Raw genomic sequence first — 18,817 nt, 5'->3', positions numbered from 1 at the left:
ACACATCTGGGATGGCATGAGGGTGAATAAATGAGAGAATTTTAAATTTGTTATCCCTTTAACACAGAAGCGCGAGAAAGATGGACAAGCGAGGAAGAACCAATCAAACCCTCCAATTCGGCTGAAGGCTCGAAATTGGTCAAACAATCATAATTTCTATTCAGCTGGAGGCGGGGCATGTGTTTATTTGCATTGGTTGAATGGCAACGTCACTTTTTCTTTTGGTAAAACACTGAGTCGCTAAAACATTATTTGTTTTCATCTCGACCTTCTGGCAACTTCAAACATCTTCAATGCAGGCTCGTTATCAAGAGGGAATACACCAATTCTGTACTTTGATTTGAAAAAAATACGTCTTCCAACATCGTTTTAAACACTAACAGCACTTGCTCACATCTCTAGTATAACCAACACCTATTTCCCCCTCACTGTGTATAGAAGACAGTAAGTGACACACAAAACAGCACTGAGGACAATGCGTTTGTTCTATTCATTTAATTAACAGTATAGCGCTGTGCATACTTCCAAAATGATATGAGAATTAGCACAAAAGAAAGAGATCCTGAAATACTCGGGTAAGTTATGGCAAATTGAGAAGAGTGCTCCCTCTTGTGGTCTGACTTGAGACATTCCAGTAATGGACAGATATTCACTATGACGTTACTGACCAAGCCAAAGAAGAGCGACCATGGAAATTTTTCCAAATGTTGTGAGGGAACTTACGCCCGGATATCATACACTCTTTACACTAAGGCCTTTTTTTTCTGGGCAGCAGAAGAAAATTACGGACATATCTAAATTTATGGCACTGCTCACAGTAATATTCGCATCAGTAAACAAAAATAAAATTCTGACATGTACAGGAATGCAAAATGAAATAAAACATTGCTATTTCCACGTATTCTATGTATAAGTAACTTTACACGCTTGATTTTAAAGTGACAGCATCATAGCACAAATCGGTACACTGTGCGAAACATTGTACACTTTGAAAACACAAACACATGCATCCATCAGACTTGCATTAATATCACAAAATAGTAGTATAGTAATTAAAAAATGAAATTATTCAAAAACCATGGTCTGAAAACAAAGTTCAAACATATCATAAAACAAAAACATACAAAAACTTCATATGGTGCAGTTAAAAATAAATCAGTATTAAACCAGTCATATGCTTCAAGACTGGAACAGAAACAACAAAACAAACCAACAGTAACAGCCTACAACTTAAACATTTCACTCACTGCTCCTCTGCTGGGAAAGTGGCTGAACGCAAGATGCCAACGTTATGTATGTACCTACAAGACAGAGATGTGGAAGTACCTGCAATCCCAGTGCAACACTGCTGGGGCAAGTAGGGTCTAAAATTATCCTGGGAAGTTCTGATGTTGGCAAAAGCAACGTCAAGCATGAGTTCACGAGTCCTGTAACCCAGAAGCAATTCCAGACCATAGCAAGGATTCGATAAACTTACTTAAACAAATTACTAGTGCATTAAGGTGTGTTGGTGCAATTACAAATATTACGTAATGCTCTGAGCCTGGCCGGGGGAGAGTGCAAAGGGGAGCACTGTCCACCTAGATTTTCCTTGTGTTCCCCCAATTTGAATGGTGAAACAACCAAGGGTCGCTAGTACACCATGGCTCAGAGGATTTGTTCAAGAGAAAATGAAGCAGTTTTGCAGCATCGGGCAGAACGGTTCTGAGCACGGTGAGCAACATTTGCTTTTGCATTTCCACTTGAGCATGTTTCGGTATGGTTAAAAATCTTTCCGTAAAAGCGCCTCATCAATGAGAAGGTGCAGATCTATTATGCTGTAAAATTAGTCTAGCACTGTTTTCACTCTGAATCTGAGCAAGTCTTGCACCGACTAAAAGGTACATTTCCACTCACAAGTACGGAGTCACTAATGTAGATTCTGTTTAAATGTACGGTTTTCCTGAGTACAAGAGGAGACTGGGAGGAACCAAAAACAGGAACTTCTCCCTTCTCCTAACAGCAGGCGGACTATGGGCACTGCGATCATGGCTTTAACAGGGCTGCCGCTGAAAGGTTGATCCAATCCGTGATGGTGTTGAAGGGATAGTTTACCCTAAAAGGAAAATTCTTTCATCATTTACTTAGCCTAATGTTGTTCCAAACCCGTATGACTTTCTATTATGTAAAAATTATTCAATGAACGTGAATGATGACTGAGGCTAACATTCTGCCTAATATTTTTTTTTTTAACATGGAGAAAAAAAAAAGAAAAAAGGTCATGGTTTGGATCAACATGAGGGTGAATAAATGATGACAGAATTTTGTTTATGAGTAAACTATCCCTTTAACACAAAGCCTTGTAGGACAAGGAAAGAAAATAAATACAAGACCTTCTGCGATGAGCCCAATGCACAGTTTACCTCAGTTCACATCGATAAACGTATGTATTTCAAGCAATACGCAACGTAAAGAGTACCTGGATGAAAACAGACTTCCCATGTCTGGCCTTTTACAGCCACACATGTTTGCGCACACACAAACAGACAGAGAAAAAAAAAATCAGCTCAGTCAAACTGGGCTCACACCTGCGCAAGATGCTTCTGATTTCAAGTATGCTACATTACCAAATTACATAGAACAGATACTGTCACTTTAAAATGGGTTATACACAGTATTCACAAATGTACATTTAAGGCTTAATTGTTTAGCACTAACAATAATAGCAGCAGTAAAGCAATTCTGTTTCAATAACAACAAATCAAAAAATAAAAATAACATTAATAACAACAACAATATATTAAGGTGATCAAATGACATGGTTTCGAAGATGAACAGCTTCATACACGAGTCAGACCTCCCCATGAGTGATTTCAGTCCCCACTGAAGACAGAAACTTTGCCATGCCTTGGACCTTTATAAGCAAATACTCTCTCCACGCTACCCTTAATCTGTTAGAGAACACTATCTTTAGTAAACACACTACTTCACAAAAGTCTGTCAGAGACCACCATATTAATGACACATTCAGAAGATTAGAGCAATTGGGTAACATGTCCCCTGCCATCCTGCTTCAAACAGGGGGAGTAAAGTGAGGTGCTGGGACCCTGCTTCTAAAATCAGATTTGTCTTAAGAGGCATGTACCCTTCATCAGCATGTTCCACCTACTGGGAATTGAAAGGACTGGTTGTCCTAAAAGTGATAGTTCAGCAAAAAATGAAAACTCTGTCATCATATACTCATTTGACTAATTTCAGTGTGTTGGGTCTCAGAAACCAGTAATGAAATTGAATGGTGACTGAGCCTGTCATTCTGCCTAAAATCTCCTTTTGTGTTCCAAGAAAGAAAGTCATATGGGTTTGAAATGACATGAGGGAGAGTAAATTATGACAGAATTTTGGGTGAACTATCACTTTAAATAATAAATTTCATCTGCTCAATTTTGGGAGTGAAATTTATGGTACAGTACAGTTACAGTAATGCTACACAGATGTAACAAAGCTGACGGAGATCCCATTTCCGATGCCAGCCGCCACCATGCACAGAAATCCCACAGCTCTGTACACACAGTGCCCTGGACGTCATGGTCATAGCGGTAAACAGGTTGCTTTGGGCTGAGCATTATCCCAAAATAGCACCTCATCTGGCAGATTCTCTTAAACAGGTGACTGCGTTGCGGGGGGCGACACATATGCCATGCTACTTGACAGACAAAAACAATGAAAATCACACAAACACACACACATACACACACAAATGTACAGAAGCAATACAAGTAAAAGGCAATTTTTTTCACACCAGAAAATGCTCAGCTGCAGTTCGCTGTGTTTAACTAAACTCCCTTTAGCTATCCAAACTCCAAGGCCTAATACTTCACATCTCTGCAGCTAACCCTGACCCTCTCCGACATACATGTGTATATATTAACTATACTCAATATTCTGATTTATACATTAAATCATTATATAAACACATACATGTTTTTGTCTTTTTTTTTTCCTTAAGTTTCACAGAAAGCCTCGAGGGTCATGTGACACCTTGAGACACACCAAAACTGCTTATGCTTCAGGCTGAAGGGCCGCTTGCAACGGAGCGGCGTTCTTCCACACACAAAGGAGGACAGAGAATCCGAGAAGTATTACGGAGAAAGGAGCTCTCTCTGTCACTAGAGCTAGAAGTAGTTTCCCCCTCTTCTGGAGTCTGAGACGAATGCATGGCTGGGCCGTGACGGGTACTCTGAGAAGGTACACTATGTTAGGATATGTGCAGTAGAAGGGATGGACACAAACTCCCTCAGGATGTTCTTGGCCATCTCGATATTGTTCTGTGCAATCAAAAGGGCTTTTTGGATGTCCTGGTGGGAGTAGCCCTGGCTCAAGAGGTGCTCGATCTCGCTGGAGATCTGCTGGCTGGGCCCGGGACCTGCTCCAGGGGGAACAGGACTAGGCCTCCGTTCTGAGTTGATGCGACGGGGAAGAGGCTTCGGAGGCCGCTCAGGGGCTTCAGATGGGTCTGTGACTGCTGAAAACACAATTTAGAATTAAAGTTGTATGCGCATATACATTTAGCTCTAATTGTTCTTAAATAAAAGGGTCCATGACACTCTCATGGGGTTAAATTATGATCTAAAATAAATACAGGCTATGATAGAGTAGTGGTCAGCCGATATGTCGCAGAGGATGCTAAATCTGCCAATATTTGGTATTTTTAAATTATCGGCAGATACATTTCCCTGCTTGGCCGATTAGCTTGATATGCCGCGACGGTGGCGAGAATCACCTGCTTGCATGTGGACGAGCCGTCTGAGACATGTAAATGACCAACCACAGTTCGTTTTGTTGTTACGTGCCATCCTTTTACCACAATAATAGACCAGTGTGTGACACAGTCTCATTTAAATGGACCCGCATATCAGAGCAGCGACAGACGCGTATGAGCTCATGATGTTTAAAGTGCTTGCATGTGCGCATGCTCGCTTTCTCTCTCTCTGTATATGTAATTTACTATTATATTAAATCATATATATCGGCATTATCTCGGCCTCCCTGCTCTCCATTAAAAAAAACAATATTGGTTGACCTCCACACAGAGCAGTCAAAAGGAAATTACTATGAGTATGCTGATAATGCTCAAAAATCAGCTCATTCTAACACCTGACAATGCAAGAACTTTACCACTGAGAATGTTTTAAGGTGTTTACATTACACGCTGTTATTACTGCACATTATTAAGTATAGTAAATGTAAGGATGATTTAAGAAGCATAGTCGATTTAATTGCATGTAAACACACTCAATGAAAGATATTAAACATACAATACCAGTTAAAAGATTGGACACACCTACTCATTCTTTATTATAACTATTTTTCAGATTTTAGAATAATTTTAAATAGTGCTAGGTATTGATACAGATTTCCCGCTTTGATTTGATTCCAATTCACAAGCTCTTGATTCGATTCCGATTAGATTTAATATCGATTCCCTTTTGCTTACATATGAAAGAAATTCTCTCCCAGCTAATGTTGTTAATTAAACAGGGGACCTTCTAACAAGGTACATTATGAAAATATTAATTTTACTAATTATATTTTATTAGTTTTTCATTATTTTGTTCACATTTTGGCTTTTTAAAAATGAACAAATCAATGTATTTAACCAATAAATAAGATATTATATTTCATATATTATTTTTGTTACGTTTATAGTTTAATTGCATAATTTATACTATTTACAAGTATTTACATTGATTTGTTGAACACGTGCTAAACCGGTACTGTCGCTTTAAGAAAACCAGCATTTCTGTAAAGAGTGACTGTAAATGAGTGCATGTTAACGAGAGAGACTTGAATGGTTTTATCTTACCTGTGCCATTCATGATCAGAATTAAATGTTTATTTTATTTTTTGGTCAACAACTGACTGTATAAAACAGAAAGGGTATTAAAAGAGACATTATTCAATGACAAATGGATGGCATGGATCTCGTCTTTTGACACACATTACAGGGTACAACTTTTACTCTCAACATGCAGTGAAAGGATCTCGCTGCTGTATACTCCACCACTATACTACACAATCACTGGTGAGTGAAATCTAAACATTTACCAGCCAGTTTCCAAATATATATACATTTTAGTCGCATAGCGTGAAATTTGGTTGCAAATGTGAGTGATTTCCTCTCATTGTAGTAAAGGGTTGCGCATAGAGTAAAAGATCGATCTTGGGATTTAAGAATCAAAATCGAAATCATTCAAATGAAGATCACGATGCATCGAAAAATCAATATGTTTACCCATGCCTAATAGTAAAGTCATCTAAACTATGAAATAGCAAATAGAAGTATGTAGTGACCCAAAAAGGTTAAACAAATTAAAGCTATCTATATTTTAGCTTCTTCAAAGTAGCTAAACTTTTCCTAGTTTACAGCTTTGCACACTCTGGGCAACATCTCAAACAACTTTATGAGGAATCCACCGGTAGTAAAGGAGTTCCCATGTATGCTGAGAGCTTGTTGGCTACATTTCCTTCACCATACGGTGCAAAACTACTATTTAACATTTTTAATTTTAATTGAAATATTACTTTTGTAAAGAAATTCACAAGTAGGCCCAATTTATATGTCTACAAAACTAATTTCAAGCACTGAAGTAGAAGCCTTCAGATCCAAAGGTTTGATCATGATCAATTCAGACAAGTGTGTCCAAGTGTTTGACTGGTAGTGTATATGCAGATTATGTGGTCAATGTTGAAGCACCTGAAAGAGTGTTGTAGAGAGTGTCAGTTTGGTGTGACTTACTTGCTGTTGCTCCAAGCTCGTTGTCTATGAAGCGGTGGCTGAAGGCAGTGGGGTTAACGTCAGAGAGTGTGCGCCGGGCTTGGGCAAAAGCTAGAGGTTTGGGGTAGTCATAGCAGTTCTCCTCCTCCTCCTCCTTACCAACTGCACCAACCGGATCCCTCTGCCCATTCGAGCAGGTCAAAGGAGGCAATTCAGAGTAATCTGAACAAGGACACCAATATAGTATTACACAACAATTCAAAATACACTGGCAGACTGTAATTTTGCATCTTAAGAGTACATCACATCAGTACCTGAGTCCCTGGCCTGTGATCCAGAGGCAGTGAGGGCCTGGGCTTGGATGTTGTACATGGCTTCATACATCTGTGGGCTTTCTGACTCCATTTCATTGAGCATGCTCCTAGAGCACAAAGTGAAACAGATAGAGAGACAACTGAGCTGGGTTCTCACACACTGAGGAGAATAGTGAGTGTCAGTACACCAGTGACAGTGTTTTGAAGCATTTGTGCATGTTTGCCCAGAGTCAAGATAACAGATTAAGTCGGCACCACACTAGCTGATATTTGCAGCGATTTTCAGGTGTAAGATTCCTTTACATTATTTCCGGCCAGCATGTGCGAGACGGAGCGTGCATTAGCATCTTCCAGCGGAAAAATAGCCGGCTATAATTTTCTCCAATCAAGTAGGCTTTTTGCTTGTAAATAAGTTGGGGTGTAGTATACATACCTGGGACTAAGAGAAGGTGGAGGAGGTCTGGGCACTGCCTCCCCTGCAGCGGAAGGCAGGGCTGGCAGAGAGGATGGAATCATGTACTCTGACTCCTCATCGTTCTCACAGGCGTCCTCCCCCGTCTGCGGCTTCACTGCTAGGAGAGGCCTGTCAGCACAAGAGGAAGAATCAGCACACACATATGTGACTTCTGACTTTACTAACAGCTTTATGGAGCAGGAAGTGAGGGGGTGTTTTTATGTTGACTCTGTGGCTCCTACCTGATGGCCAGGGAATAGATGGCATTAGCTGAGGCAGACGGCTTCAATTTTGGGCTGTCATACTCCGACCCAGCAATGGATGATTCAAAACTCTACAGGTATAAAATGGATCAAAGCACATGCAGGTTAGATAAAAAATCCAAATAAGGCATTAGTTCTAGAACAACCCTAATGTTGGACTAATTCCATCTGCACTATTTAATTGTTGGCCTATGTATTTGTGCGTCTGACGGACACTTTTGGAGCATATCACTTTGGTTGCGTACTATCTCACTACTTTTCTGCATCTCTAGTAATTAGCGCTGTGCTATTAGGATGCTGTGTCAAGTTAAACATAGTTTGAAACTTTAAAAAACGTGTTTCGAGAGCCCTTCATTCTGTTGTGCTCGGTCTAGTTGTCTAGCGCAAAATCGCACCATCTGTGGAAGGCTGTGCTGCCTAAGCCTGTCGCAATTATTAAATAATTGTCTGATTGCAGTTATTTGACCTAACCACAGTTATCTGAGATAACCGTGATTATTGTGCACTTTAAATTCGCATCACATTTCAATGCCCAAATAAAAGAATTTTAAGCGAATGCATAAAATGCCATGAATGTTTGTGTGTCATTTAGTTGAACTCCGAGCTTCACTGAGCCGCAACTTTGATGTCAACCAGAGCAGCTTCTGTCCAGAAGAGCACGTGAAGTGCTTCTCAAGAGCTGTGATGCATGTGCCGTCAGTAGAGGCTCGCACCAAACTCCCGGAAAAATATAAATGAACAAATATAAACTTTGATGTTGATCGCAAATCGATCCGGCTTTACTTTAAATGATAAATAAATTAAAATAGAATTTCTTTTGAGTTCCAAAATCTGTGTAAATGTAAAATTGACCAAAACTAAAGTTGACCAAAAAGAGACATATTTTAAGTGTTTAGAATTATTTTTAAATTTAAAATTTAATTGTTCATGTCATTCAAGTTTTTAAAGTCTTAAAGGAAATCATATATACCCATTTTATAATTTGATTTATGTATTTTAAGTTAAATATGTAAAAATGACATCTTAAGGTATATGAAGCACACATGCACCTTAAGAAATATGACAATTTATATGACAATTAATCGTTAAGCCCTAAAACATATTATCATAATCGCAATTATTTGTTTGACAATTAATTGTCAGCTAAATTTCATAATCGTGACAGCACTAGTGCTGCCTGTTGCTGTCACTGGTTTGATGTAGTGCGTTGTCTGTACAGCTGGAGCGTTGACTGCCCCCTACTGCGACAAATTTGCATCAAGGCTTGAATTGCTCCAATGGTAGGAACTTTCCTTATTACGAAATTATGTACGGGTTGAGGACATGATTAATTGTGTAAATTTTTTTAATTAAATCACAATAAATGAACGCATTAAATCAACAGACCTTGCAAATAGTCTAACTTTTAAAAGCATGCATTAAGAGTGCATTCTATTTTGTTGTGCTACATCTAGTTGTTTATCAAATCTGATCTCACCAGTTGGTGGTCAAGGCTTGGGGGACCACCATTGTTTCTTGTGCCTTCAGCTCTGCCATCAAGTGCAGAGGGTAGCTGCAGGGGCAGGGAGTGTCGGTTGGAGAGTTCTCGGGTTCCGTGGGGATCTATGGTTGCTGGTGGCTGGGATGGGGCTTTGGGTACCGGCCGCGAGTTCCAGTCTGACATGTTGCGGTTGGGAGGGGCAGGTGGCAATTTGTCCCGAGAAGGGTCTCCGGGTGTACTGGGCAGAGGGCGTCTTGGAAGCCGACTGTCCGACCCGGTTGGATGTGGCCGGTCTGGGGGAGGAGGAGGGGGCAGGTCTCTTAAAGTTGGGGGCAAGGGTAATGGCTTGTCCTTGTGATGTGAGGGGGCCTGGGGATGGGATTGTGAAACGCAAATCAAATCACCGCAGTTACATCCAACAGTTCAAAACCCTTCTCAAAAGGAGCGGTCCATCCAAAAATACAAATACTGCTATCATTTACTCACCCATATATCGTTCCAAACCCATATGACTTTCTTGCGTGGAACACAAAATATGATGTTACGCTGAATGTTAGGAACTGAAAGCCTTCCATACAATAAAAGTTCCTAACATTCAGCCTAACATCTCCTTTTGTATTCCATGTGTATTTGGAATGACATGAGAGCCAGTAAATGATTAAAGAATTTTCATTTTTTAACTAAGAGCTCTGAGGTACTGTGGGCAAAAAATGTGTGCATTTACCTTGGATGTGGCCCCTGGACTTGAGGCTCCGGGAGGGTTGGTGGGTCTAAGAGGAAGCAGATCCAAGCGGGGTGGTACTGGGGGAACGATCGACTGAGGGGAGACTGACATCGGTGAGGGTGGCCTCTCCACCTGAAAAAAACCCAAGCATTTAGTAAATACCTGTGCTGATGCTAGATACTCACCACATTTCAGTGCATCTACTGTTGATCAGGGGAATACTGAAATTTCTAAGCTAAAAGCTATATGAATTAGTAAATATTTTGGTTTCACTGGGTTGGAATTTGTGGTAATTCAACACATTACTATATTATACTTAAAAAAATACAAGTATAATAATTTTTTTTTTTTTTTTTTTTTTTTAAAAGAAGCTTTAAAACATTAAGAAAAAAAACATTTATAGAGGCAGGGGACAGCTAAATCAATGCTGTTCAAAAAAACAGTTTGACGCTTTTGGGTATGTTCTCTCGGAAGTTGTAAACCTTTTTAACCTGGTAACGAAAAGAGCTGAATGGAAAACAAAAAGTTATTCTCACTTTAGAACCGACCAGCTTGCTAATCATGAAAGCAGAGTCTTCCAATCGATCATCGTCGTCATCGTCGTAGCTGGGCGATGGCGCACCCTCCGCTCCAAATGTGCCTCGGCAGCCTCCGTAGGACCCTCCACTGTTGGGGTCCTTGGGGTCGAAGGGGTCAACGACGATGGGCTCGGTGCCCTTAATTTCACAGCGACAGAAGGGGCAGCCCTGGCCTTCCGACTCCTAAAACGGAGACAGAAAAGATTTAGAAAGTGAGTTTTGTGGCTTTTAGTCCATGTGCGTTAGCTTTGAGGTCATCTATATGCTAGAGTACTCCTAACCATTGACAAAATTCACTGATATATGCATTTAAAATGTACAATCTTTCTCTTCTGGGAAAACACCAAAAATATTGATGACAGCCTGAAATGCACAGATTTCTGTACAATAAAATGCTCTCTAGAATGAGAATGCCCCTCCCCCTAACACCAGCAAGTAGCAAATGTAACCTGTGACATAAGCAAAGCCTATTAGTCATTTAAAAAAGGGGAAAAGGCTTTCAACGTCACACCCACACTTCCTGTTTCAACAGAACACAGGAAGAAAACTACGCTCGTCAAGCAAATTCAGAGTCTTTTTTGGGAGGGGGGGGGTTGGGATTTTTACCCGTTTTCACCCAATTTGAAATGCCCATTTCCCAATGCGCTTTTAAGTCCTCGTGGTTGCGTAGTGATTCACCTCAATCTGGGTGGCGGAGGACGAATCTCAGCTGCCTCCGCGTCCGAGACCGCCAACCCTTGCATCTTATCACGTGGCATGTTGAGCGCTTTGCCACGGATACATAGCACGTGTGGAGGCTTCACGCCATCCACGCTCAACTCACCACACGCCCCACCGAGAACTAACCACATTATAGCGACCACGAGGATGTTACCCCATGTGACTCTACCCTCCCTAGCAACTGGGCCAATTTGGTTGCTTATGAGACCTGGCCGGAGTCACTCAGCACGCCCTGGGATTCGAACTAGCAAACTCCAGGGGTGGTAGCCAGCGTCTTTTACCACTGAGCTACCCAGGCCCCCGCAAATTCAGAGTCTTTAACACTTCATATCCACTTAGATAATCTAAACAGATGGATAGTTGCCATCTAAAGGCTCTTCTCATTTACCTGCCAGGCTGTAAGGCAGGAAGTGCACATGAGGTGGCCGCACGGCTCAATCTTCACATCCTTGTCGTTCTCTGCACAGATCTTGCACAGCTGGAAGGTGGAGCCCATCTCACAGTACAGCTCATATTGCTCCTGTAGGAGATAAAGCATGTTACAGAGAGCACACTTTATCCAAAGCACAAGGTGGATGTACATGGCTGGCAGGGAAAAACAGACCTGAGTGACTTTGATATGGTCTTGAGGGGAGGGCTCACACAGCCCTGTGAGGTCTGGGTTCTGGGTGCGGCCATCAGGGAAAAGGTAGCTAAAAAGGGAGAAAGCAGTCTGTGAGACACTTTAAAGGTCTGAGTAGGGTAAATTGATGTCATTCTTGACTAAACAGTCTTAAAAAGGAGTTTTATCTGTTTTTTTGGGGGTTGGGGGAGGGGTGGGTGTTGTAGACATTACATACTTTGGAAAAGCAGACGTGCTGCAGTGTGCCATGCTTTAAGCATTTTGCTTTTGTAATTATTCCACATGACCACATACTAATTAATTGAGACTTCATGGAATATTTGTCCTTTTAAAAATTAATTTGCCACACTGCAAGACCATTTAAATGAGCTTGTGAAGACAAAAAAAGATTATTAAAAATGGGAAAAAAGTGTAAAGAAATGGTGAACAGTCACAACACAAAAAATACAAATTTTCCTTTATACATTCCTATAAATTAAGCTAACAAAAAAAGTTCAAAGACATTTTGTCAACTACTCATTCTTTATTTTTTAAACTGAACCTGATATAAAAAGCCATTTGAGAATTACACAAAGGCCAAACAATAATAATAATAATTTAAAAAAAATCACTAATCCTTAGCACATTCCTTTTACCTATGGAAACTGTGACTGATTTGTTAGTGACATTATACACAAATCAAATGTTTAAATTGATGTTCTGTGGGTGCTTTTAGACTGAGCCACTGTTTTGACTTACAATCCTTCCCTGAAGCCATCGATGAGGGCCTGGAAGAGGGGTTTGTTGTGAGGAATGGTCTGCAAGATGTTCCCATCAGCTGTGACGTAACCGATAGCCCACTGGCCGAGCCGCGTACAGCTCAGTCTGAATATATAGCTGTACCCAAGAGCAAAGCTTCATTACAAAACACACTTATGACCTTTAAATGTGAAAATCTAACAGTCAAGTCACCATTGAGAAATGTGTCTCAGTTCATTGGGGGTAGTCATATGATTGCTGTTCTTTGCAACGAGAGTGCTTGTGACATCATGGTGCTTTTACAATACATCTATTGATGGGAGGTACCAGGCTGTCGCGCGGGCCACTGGGAGGGTGGGCTTAAGCGACTAGCGGTGAATTGTCCCATGTACCTCCTGTCACTGTTTGCATAAGAGTCTCAGATAATGCTGGTGTGACACGGCTGATGTTTGAATGGAAGTAGAAAGCTTGTGATCATACAGTTGGTCTTAAAAATTTTAAGTTGTAAAGATCCTCGAGCACTATGATCAAAGGGACAGTTCACCCAAAATGAACTTTCTGTCATCATTTACTCATGCATATGTCTTTCCAGACCTGTGAAGAATATTCATTATATTCATTTAATGAAGGTAAAAGGGGACTGAGGCTGTCAAGCTCCAAAATGACAAAAAAGCACAGTGAAGTATCATAGAAGAAGTTCATACAACTTATGCTATTTATTCCAAGTCTTCTGAAGCCATTTGATAGCTTTATCAAAAGTCATTATTCACTAAAATGCGATTGCTGTCAAATTCAATATGGTGCAGTTAGGCGCATCACATCAGGTTTGACATCCACTCATTAGGACCACATTTATGATTCTTTTATGGAGATTTTTTTAGGAGCATTTGGAACAACATGAGGGTGAGTACATAATGACTGACATGTATTACCTGCCGGGCTTGTGGATGAATTTTTGCAGACGAGCTTTGACTTCATCATAGGTGAGAAAGGCCATGTATCCCGGATGAGTCACCGCCAGGCTGTTCCAGTTTCTCAGCAGTGATGACCATGGCTACATGACAAAAGAGATTTTTCTTTTAAACAGAATCTGCATTGGCAAGACAAGATCTGTATTACAAAACAGATTATATCTGACAGCTACGATACTCATAGTCCCTTATGAGCTGACCTCTAACACCCATTTTAAGAGATGAGAACATGGTGCCACCAATCAGTGACACCAGCTTGCCAAATTAACTCATATGCATATGTAATAATTAAATTAAATTAAATTCTAATTGTATCCTCCTGAGACCAGTGCGTGACTGCTGTGTGCATTTTCCATTTCCCTTTTTTTGATTTGTAACTAGAAGAGCAAATAGTTTTCCTAAAAATGAAGGGCAACATATGTGGGCAGCGGGAATAAGTTGTGAAATTTTATATAATACCAAGCTACAGGAAAGGGAATGACTTAACCTCCAGTGTGCTGTCTGTCTGCACTGGTCTCAGAACAGTTTGAAATGCACCTTATTTTCATCCTATCTCCATATAAAGCCTCTGAAAGAAATTTAGGTTTAACCCTTTACTGACAGCACAGAGTCTCCTGAAGTCAGTTTACATTCATTTAAATTATATGTTGCATATAGCGAAGCCAAAAAACTTTTTAATAACTGTTAACATGCTGATGAGAAGCCACACTTCACAACTGAGATAAACAAGTGTAGTGACATAGACTGCTAAATATCAGACATGACAACCTTATTTCCTTTCCTGAAGCCTCATCCAAAACCACAAGTGTGTTGCAATCAAAGTTACAGTTTATCAACAGAGACAATGGGCCAATAAATATTCCATCAACTGTGCAGTTGACAATTATTTTAGAGTTTGGTGAGACAGTAGTATTACTCAGAACCACATTTAAAGCATTGACTAGCCTAGAGGCTACACATAATGAGAAGACAGGGACTTCTATTGCACAAAAACCCACCCATGTGTTCATGGCGCCGTCCTAAGGCAAGACACTTTTTGGCACTTCCTCATTGACTGATGAGCGTGCAAACATTTCTGAGAATTTGGCTTGTTCCCCTTTTTTCTTTTTTTTTTTTTTATTGTTTGACTATGAGTGCTTTAACAGACACTGATCGATAGCCTGTCTGCACCTTATGCCCGAAAAGCTATCTGCCAAAAGATGTCAGAGTGAAAACTTGCTTCCCGGCCCATATAAATGGGATTCATGTCCCTTTTTCCAATTTAAAAGGACAGTTCAGCCAAAATTGAAAATTCAATCTTTATTTACTCACCCTCATGTTGCACCAAAAACATTTGACTTGCTTTATACCATGGAACACTAAAGGAGAATTTTTTAAGATTATCCTGGCCACTCTTTTCCATATAAGTTATCTGAAAATCTTGACATCAAACCTTGCTCTCCTTGGTGCATTCATTAGAGTTTAACTAAGAAGTAGTGATGTCCAATCCGTGAATGAATTGTTCTTTTCAGTTGGAGCTTTTCAATGTATCATTTGATCCAGTTCACAAAACCTGGCTGAACGATTCATTTATGATTCAAACTGATTAGGTTTTCAATGATTCAGCCACACTGGTTAAAAAAAGCCCAATAGAGGAGAAGATTATCAGTGAATAAAGACTTTTTTGGTCTGTTCCTAACACAAATCTATTGTATGATTTCAGAAGATATGGAATAGCACATTTCATGTCATATGGACAATTTTTATCCTACTTTTTATGGTGCTTTTTGTCATTTTGGAGTCTGAAGTCATAATTCACTTTTATTATATGGAAAAGAGGATATTCTTCATGAATTCACCTTTTGTGTCCATACAGGTTTGACATGTGGGCAAGTAAATGATGACAGACCTATCCCTTTAAGGGCCTTTTAACAGCTACTGACTTACATTTAGCAAGTTCCAATTGCACAGAAAAGAGCATTTCTGCATCACTGCTTTAGGTTTCTAAGATCTGTAACACCTTAGAGCGACCTCGGTTTGCATTCACACATTTAAAAAATACATTCTGCTTCGCTGTGCATCAGCTGAAAAGTCCCCAGAGACTTGCGTCAAACAAATAGTTGCAAAGCAAACCAGCCACATGGGCACTGACAACCTTTCCCCTCTCATATTACTTATCATTAATAAAGATCTTCAATAATTACCACAATGACCCATAATCATGCCTATGTACACTGAGCAAACACATAAAACAAAACCAGTTTTCATGCAATCTTCATACTATGGAAACCATTAAGCACAGTCTCACAAAGGTCTGCTCGGAGTCAAAGGGCTGTGCAATCAAAAGACACGCTGATGGAATAAAAACGGCATGACTGGCTCTCTAGTGTGGCGAGTCCATTCAGATGCTTATGAGAAGCGTGACCTTGCTGTGTGGAGCTTCAAAGAGCTTTGCGGACTCTCTGTAAACAGCCTGTCGATTTCTGGCTGCTGGGTGGCTGAATGAAGCAGAGGTATAGTGCAACACAAGTGCTGTGTACTGCAACAGAGCAACACTGCATGCTGATGGGCATGCGGCCAGCTGCGCCACGACAGTTTAGGCACTCTAACTGACCATTTGTTCTGGCTTAAAGGGACAGTTCACGCAAAATTTAAAACGCTGTCATCATATAGTCACCCTATGACTTTGTTTTTTCTGTGGAACACAAAAGGAGATGTTAGGCAGAATGTTAAGTCTCACCCTTCACTGTAATTGTATGTAAAAAAGATGCCTGTTTGTTTTTCATGGTACAACGAAAGTCATATGGGTTTTGAATAACATGAGGGTGAGTAAATGTTGACGAATTTTCTTTTTTGGGTGAGCTATCGCTTTAAATCACGGCATACTGTCAATTCTAGCTTAATTATTACTTGTGTTTATCAAAAAGCCCACAGTTGATTATGGCTAGATCAGCCATAAAAATCACCTTGACCTCTCTTTCCCAAATTAGCTCTGATGTGATGTAAGAGAGGGAAAGGGAGGCTAATTAAAGGACAGATGTGATTATGGCTTGTTGAGGAGAGAGAGAGAAGACAAAGCAGTGGACCTCTGTGATGTCTGTACAAGAGCACTCAGAAGAATGAGCTCATTACATAGACAGCACAGCACTGCCAAGCTCCCATTAGAAAAAGATGTTACACTCACCAGCTGCTATATTCATCTTACAATAACAACACTCACTCAACTTCATCATGGAAAATCAACATACATGTGGGGAAACTTTTAAGCAAAAAGTTCTGGCCTGCACGTTCAAGTTGATAACTAGATTTGTTAATTTTCTGAAGAAAATGTGAGCTGCATCGATGCTAGGGTGTTGGGGGTGGTTGCCAAGGCATCGCTACGCGGTGTTCAGAGTAGTTCTTAGTGCATTATTTCACTGTTGGTGGGATGTTCTAGGTAGTTACTAGGTGGTTTCTTAGAGCGAAACAGTCTGCATTATTTCAAAATCATAAAAAAAAATAATAATTTAATAATGTAATTCCTGGTAAAGATCAACACTACCCATGATCCTAAGGGGAAATGATCCACCAATCAGAGAATCGCTGCAAACAAAACGCACCAACAGAGTTGTGAAGCGACCGCCCACTAGGGTGACCAAATGTCCTGATAAAAAAAATGGACAGTCCCAATTTTACAAGTCGTGACCCACATCCCGACGGAGTTACAGTGGGGAAGACTTTTGTTGCGATAGTAAGTCTTAGCTATTGTTTGAAATTGACACGGCTGCGCTTTGTGCTTTTTCTGTCATGAGAAAACAGCAGAGAGAAACTAAAGAATTGCTCATTTACGCAATATGATTTCAATGGGATAATTTTCTCCATGTAGCTCCCTGCGCTAAACTACTTCTATATTTCTATAAATCTGAATATTTTACAATAAACTTAAAATATATAGATTCCATACTTATAATCAGCAACTTAAATTAATAGTTTTCTATATTTCCATAGTTTTTAATTCGATTACATAATTTGCAATGCTTCATGGGATTTTACAGTAGGTCAATCCATTAAAAACATCACATAAACAGTTTGGTACCTGGTACTGTTTTCAGTTTGTAATCATATGATTTACCTCGGAGCTTGTTTTTTTGTTTGTTTGTTTTTTCATGTCATTGAACTCCTTTATGAAGAATTTTAAGAAATCCCTATGGAAAAAATGTATTGGAAAAATACTTCTGAAACCAAGACGGCTGAAAAAGTGGCAGACACCCCAATGTCTCTATGATATTCTGGGGTCGCTTCACATGGCTTGGTTCCCTCCTTCAAAGTCAATAATATTTTTTCGCCAAAGTCGCAGCAAAACTGTAAGTCTGATCACTTAGAAAAAGTGAAAACAATTCTCCTCAACAAGCAGTAAACTTTGAGGTAAAATGTATGTCTGTCGTATTAACGGTGTCGTATGAGTTACATAACGAAGTTTAATAATTATGATTAGGGGTTTGATCAAATCCCTAACTCAGAGCAATAGCAATAGCTTAGCACGCACAGCTAATTATGTGGTGGGGATTTCAAAAGTGTCTGTACACACACTTCTATGTACATACAAATGAAGTAGAAGAAAAGAAAAACACTTATGCTCTGTATCTTTGCTCTCAAGGGGAATATAATTAGAACAAAAATCCTATTGAGGTAAGAAGCAGTTACCATTAAAATAGGTCAAACACAACTCTCTTCTAAAGCTCAAGCACATATAAATCTTCACTCGTCCCCTACCCTCAGGAAACTGTATGCTCACAGGAGTGCAGACAAGCCTGTTTGAGCTACAAAAGGCGATAAGAGGCCTCCATTCAAGCTGGATTACAGCCTTGAGAACTGAATCATCAGCACACACACAAACAGCGCCTCCATACCCACAGCACACGTCCAACACAATAGTCATTAGAGCTAGTCTGTGCTTTGAGGAAGTGGGGACAGGGATTGGACACCACACCTGGAAAAGCCTGGTGAAGATGTCGAACTCAAAGACAGAGATGTAGTCATTGCAGGTGAGGTCTATGGTGGATTTAAGAGCCATGGCCTCCAGGCCCGAGCTGATGGGGTGGAATTCGTGGAGGGCTTGCCGAAACACCTTCCAAGGCACAATGGTCCTGAAATTAAGGCAAAAATTAGTTCATGTTATGTTATCAGAATAAAAAGATAATCTCACATTTTTGCTTTCTGCTTTTGAACCAAAGTCCTAAC

At 40.1% G+C, this 18,817-nt stretch overlaps 1 protein-coding gene across 2 annotated transcripts in view; it reads right to left on the bottom strand.

The window, feature by feature from the left end:
• Positions 1-480: 480 nt before the first annotated feature.
• LOC127421729 (E3 ubiquitin-protein ligase CBL-like) overlaps positions 481-18,817 on the bottom strand; it is a 54,320-nt gene continuing 35,983 nt past the window's right edge. The window contains exons 4-16 of one of the 2 annotated variants that reach the window (XM_051664796.1): positions 18,567-18,723; positions 13,580-13,701; positions 12,648-12,785; positions 11,892-11,979; positions 11,676-11,807; positions 10,526-10,750; positions 9,990-10,121; positions 9,263-9,634; positions 7,765-7,856; positions 7,502-7,651; positions 7,069-7,175; positions 6,776-6,976; positions 481-4,501 (exon numbers count right to left, since the gene is read on the bottom strand). In XM_051664796.1, coding sequence (XP_051520756.1) covers positions 4,230-4,501; positions 6,776-6,976; positions 7,069-7,175; positions 7,502-7,651; positions 7,765-7,856; positions 9,263-9,634; positions 9,990-10,121; positions 10,526-10,750; positions 11,676-11,807; positions 11,892-11,979; positions 12,648-12,785; positions 13,580-13,701; positions 18,567-18,723 — 2,188 coding nt within the window. In that variant the 3' untranslated portion in view covers positions 481-4,229. The remainder of the gene's footprint in view (positions 4,502-6,775; positions 6,977-7,068; positions 7,176-7,501; positions 7,652-7,764; positions 7,857-9,262; positions 9,635-9,989; positions 10,122-10,525; positions 10,751-11,675; positions 11,808-11,891; positions 11,980-12,647; positions 12,786-13,579; positions 13,702-18,566; positions 18,724-18,817) is intronic. The other variant, XM_051664797.1, reaches the window with a different exon arrangement.

The sequence above is a fragment of the Myxocyprinus asiaticus genome, chromosome 31 (assembly GCF_019703515.2).
Source record: "Myxocyprinus asiaticus isolate MX2 ecotype Aquarium Trade chromosome 31, UBuf_Myxa_2, whole genome shotgun sequence".
NCBI classification, from domain to species: domain Eukaryota; kingdom Metazoa; phylum Chordata; class Actinopteri; order Cypriniformes; family Catostomidae; genus Myxocyprinus; species Myxocyprinus asiaticus.
The sequence above is the reverse complement of the archived record's forward strand: the minus strand, read 5'-3'. Positions and strand labels throughout refer to the sequence as shown.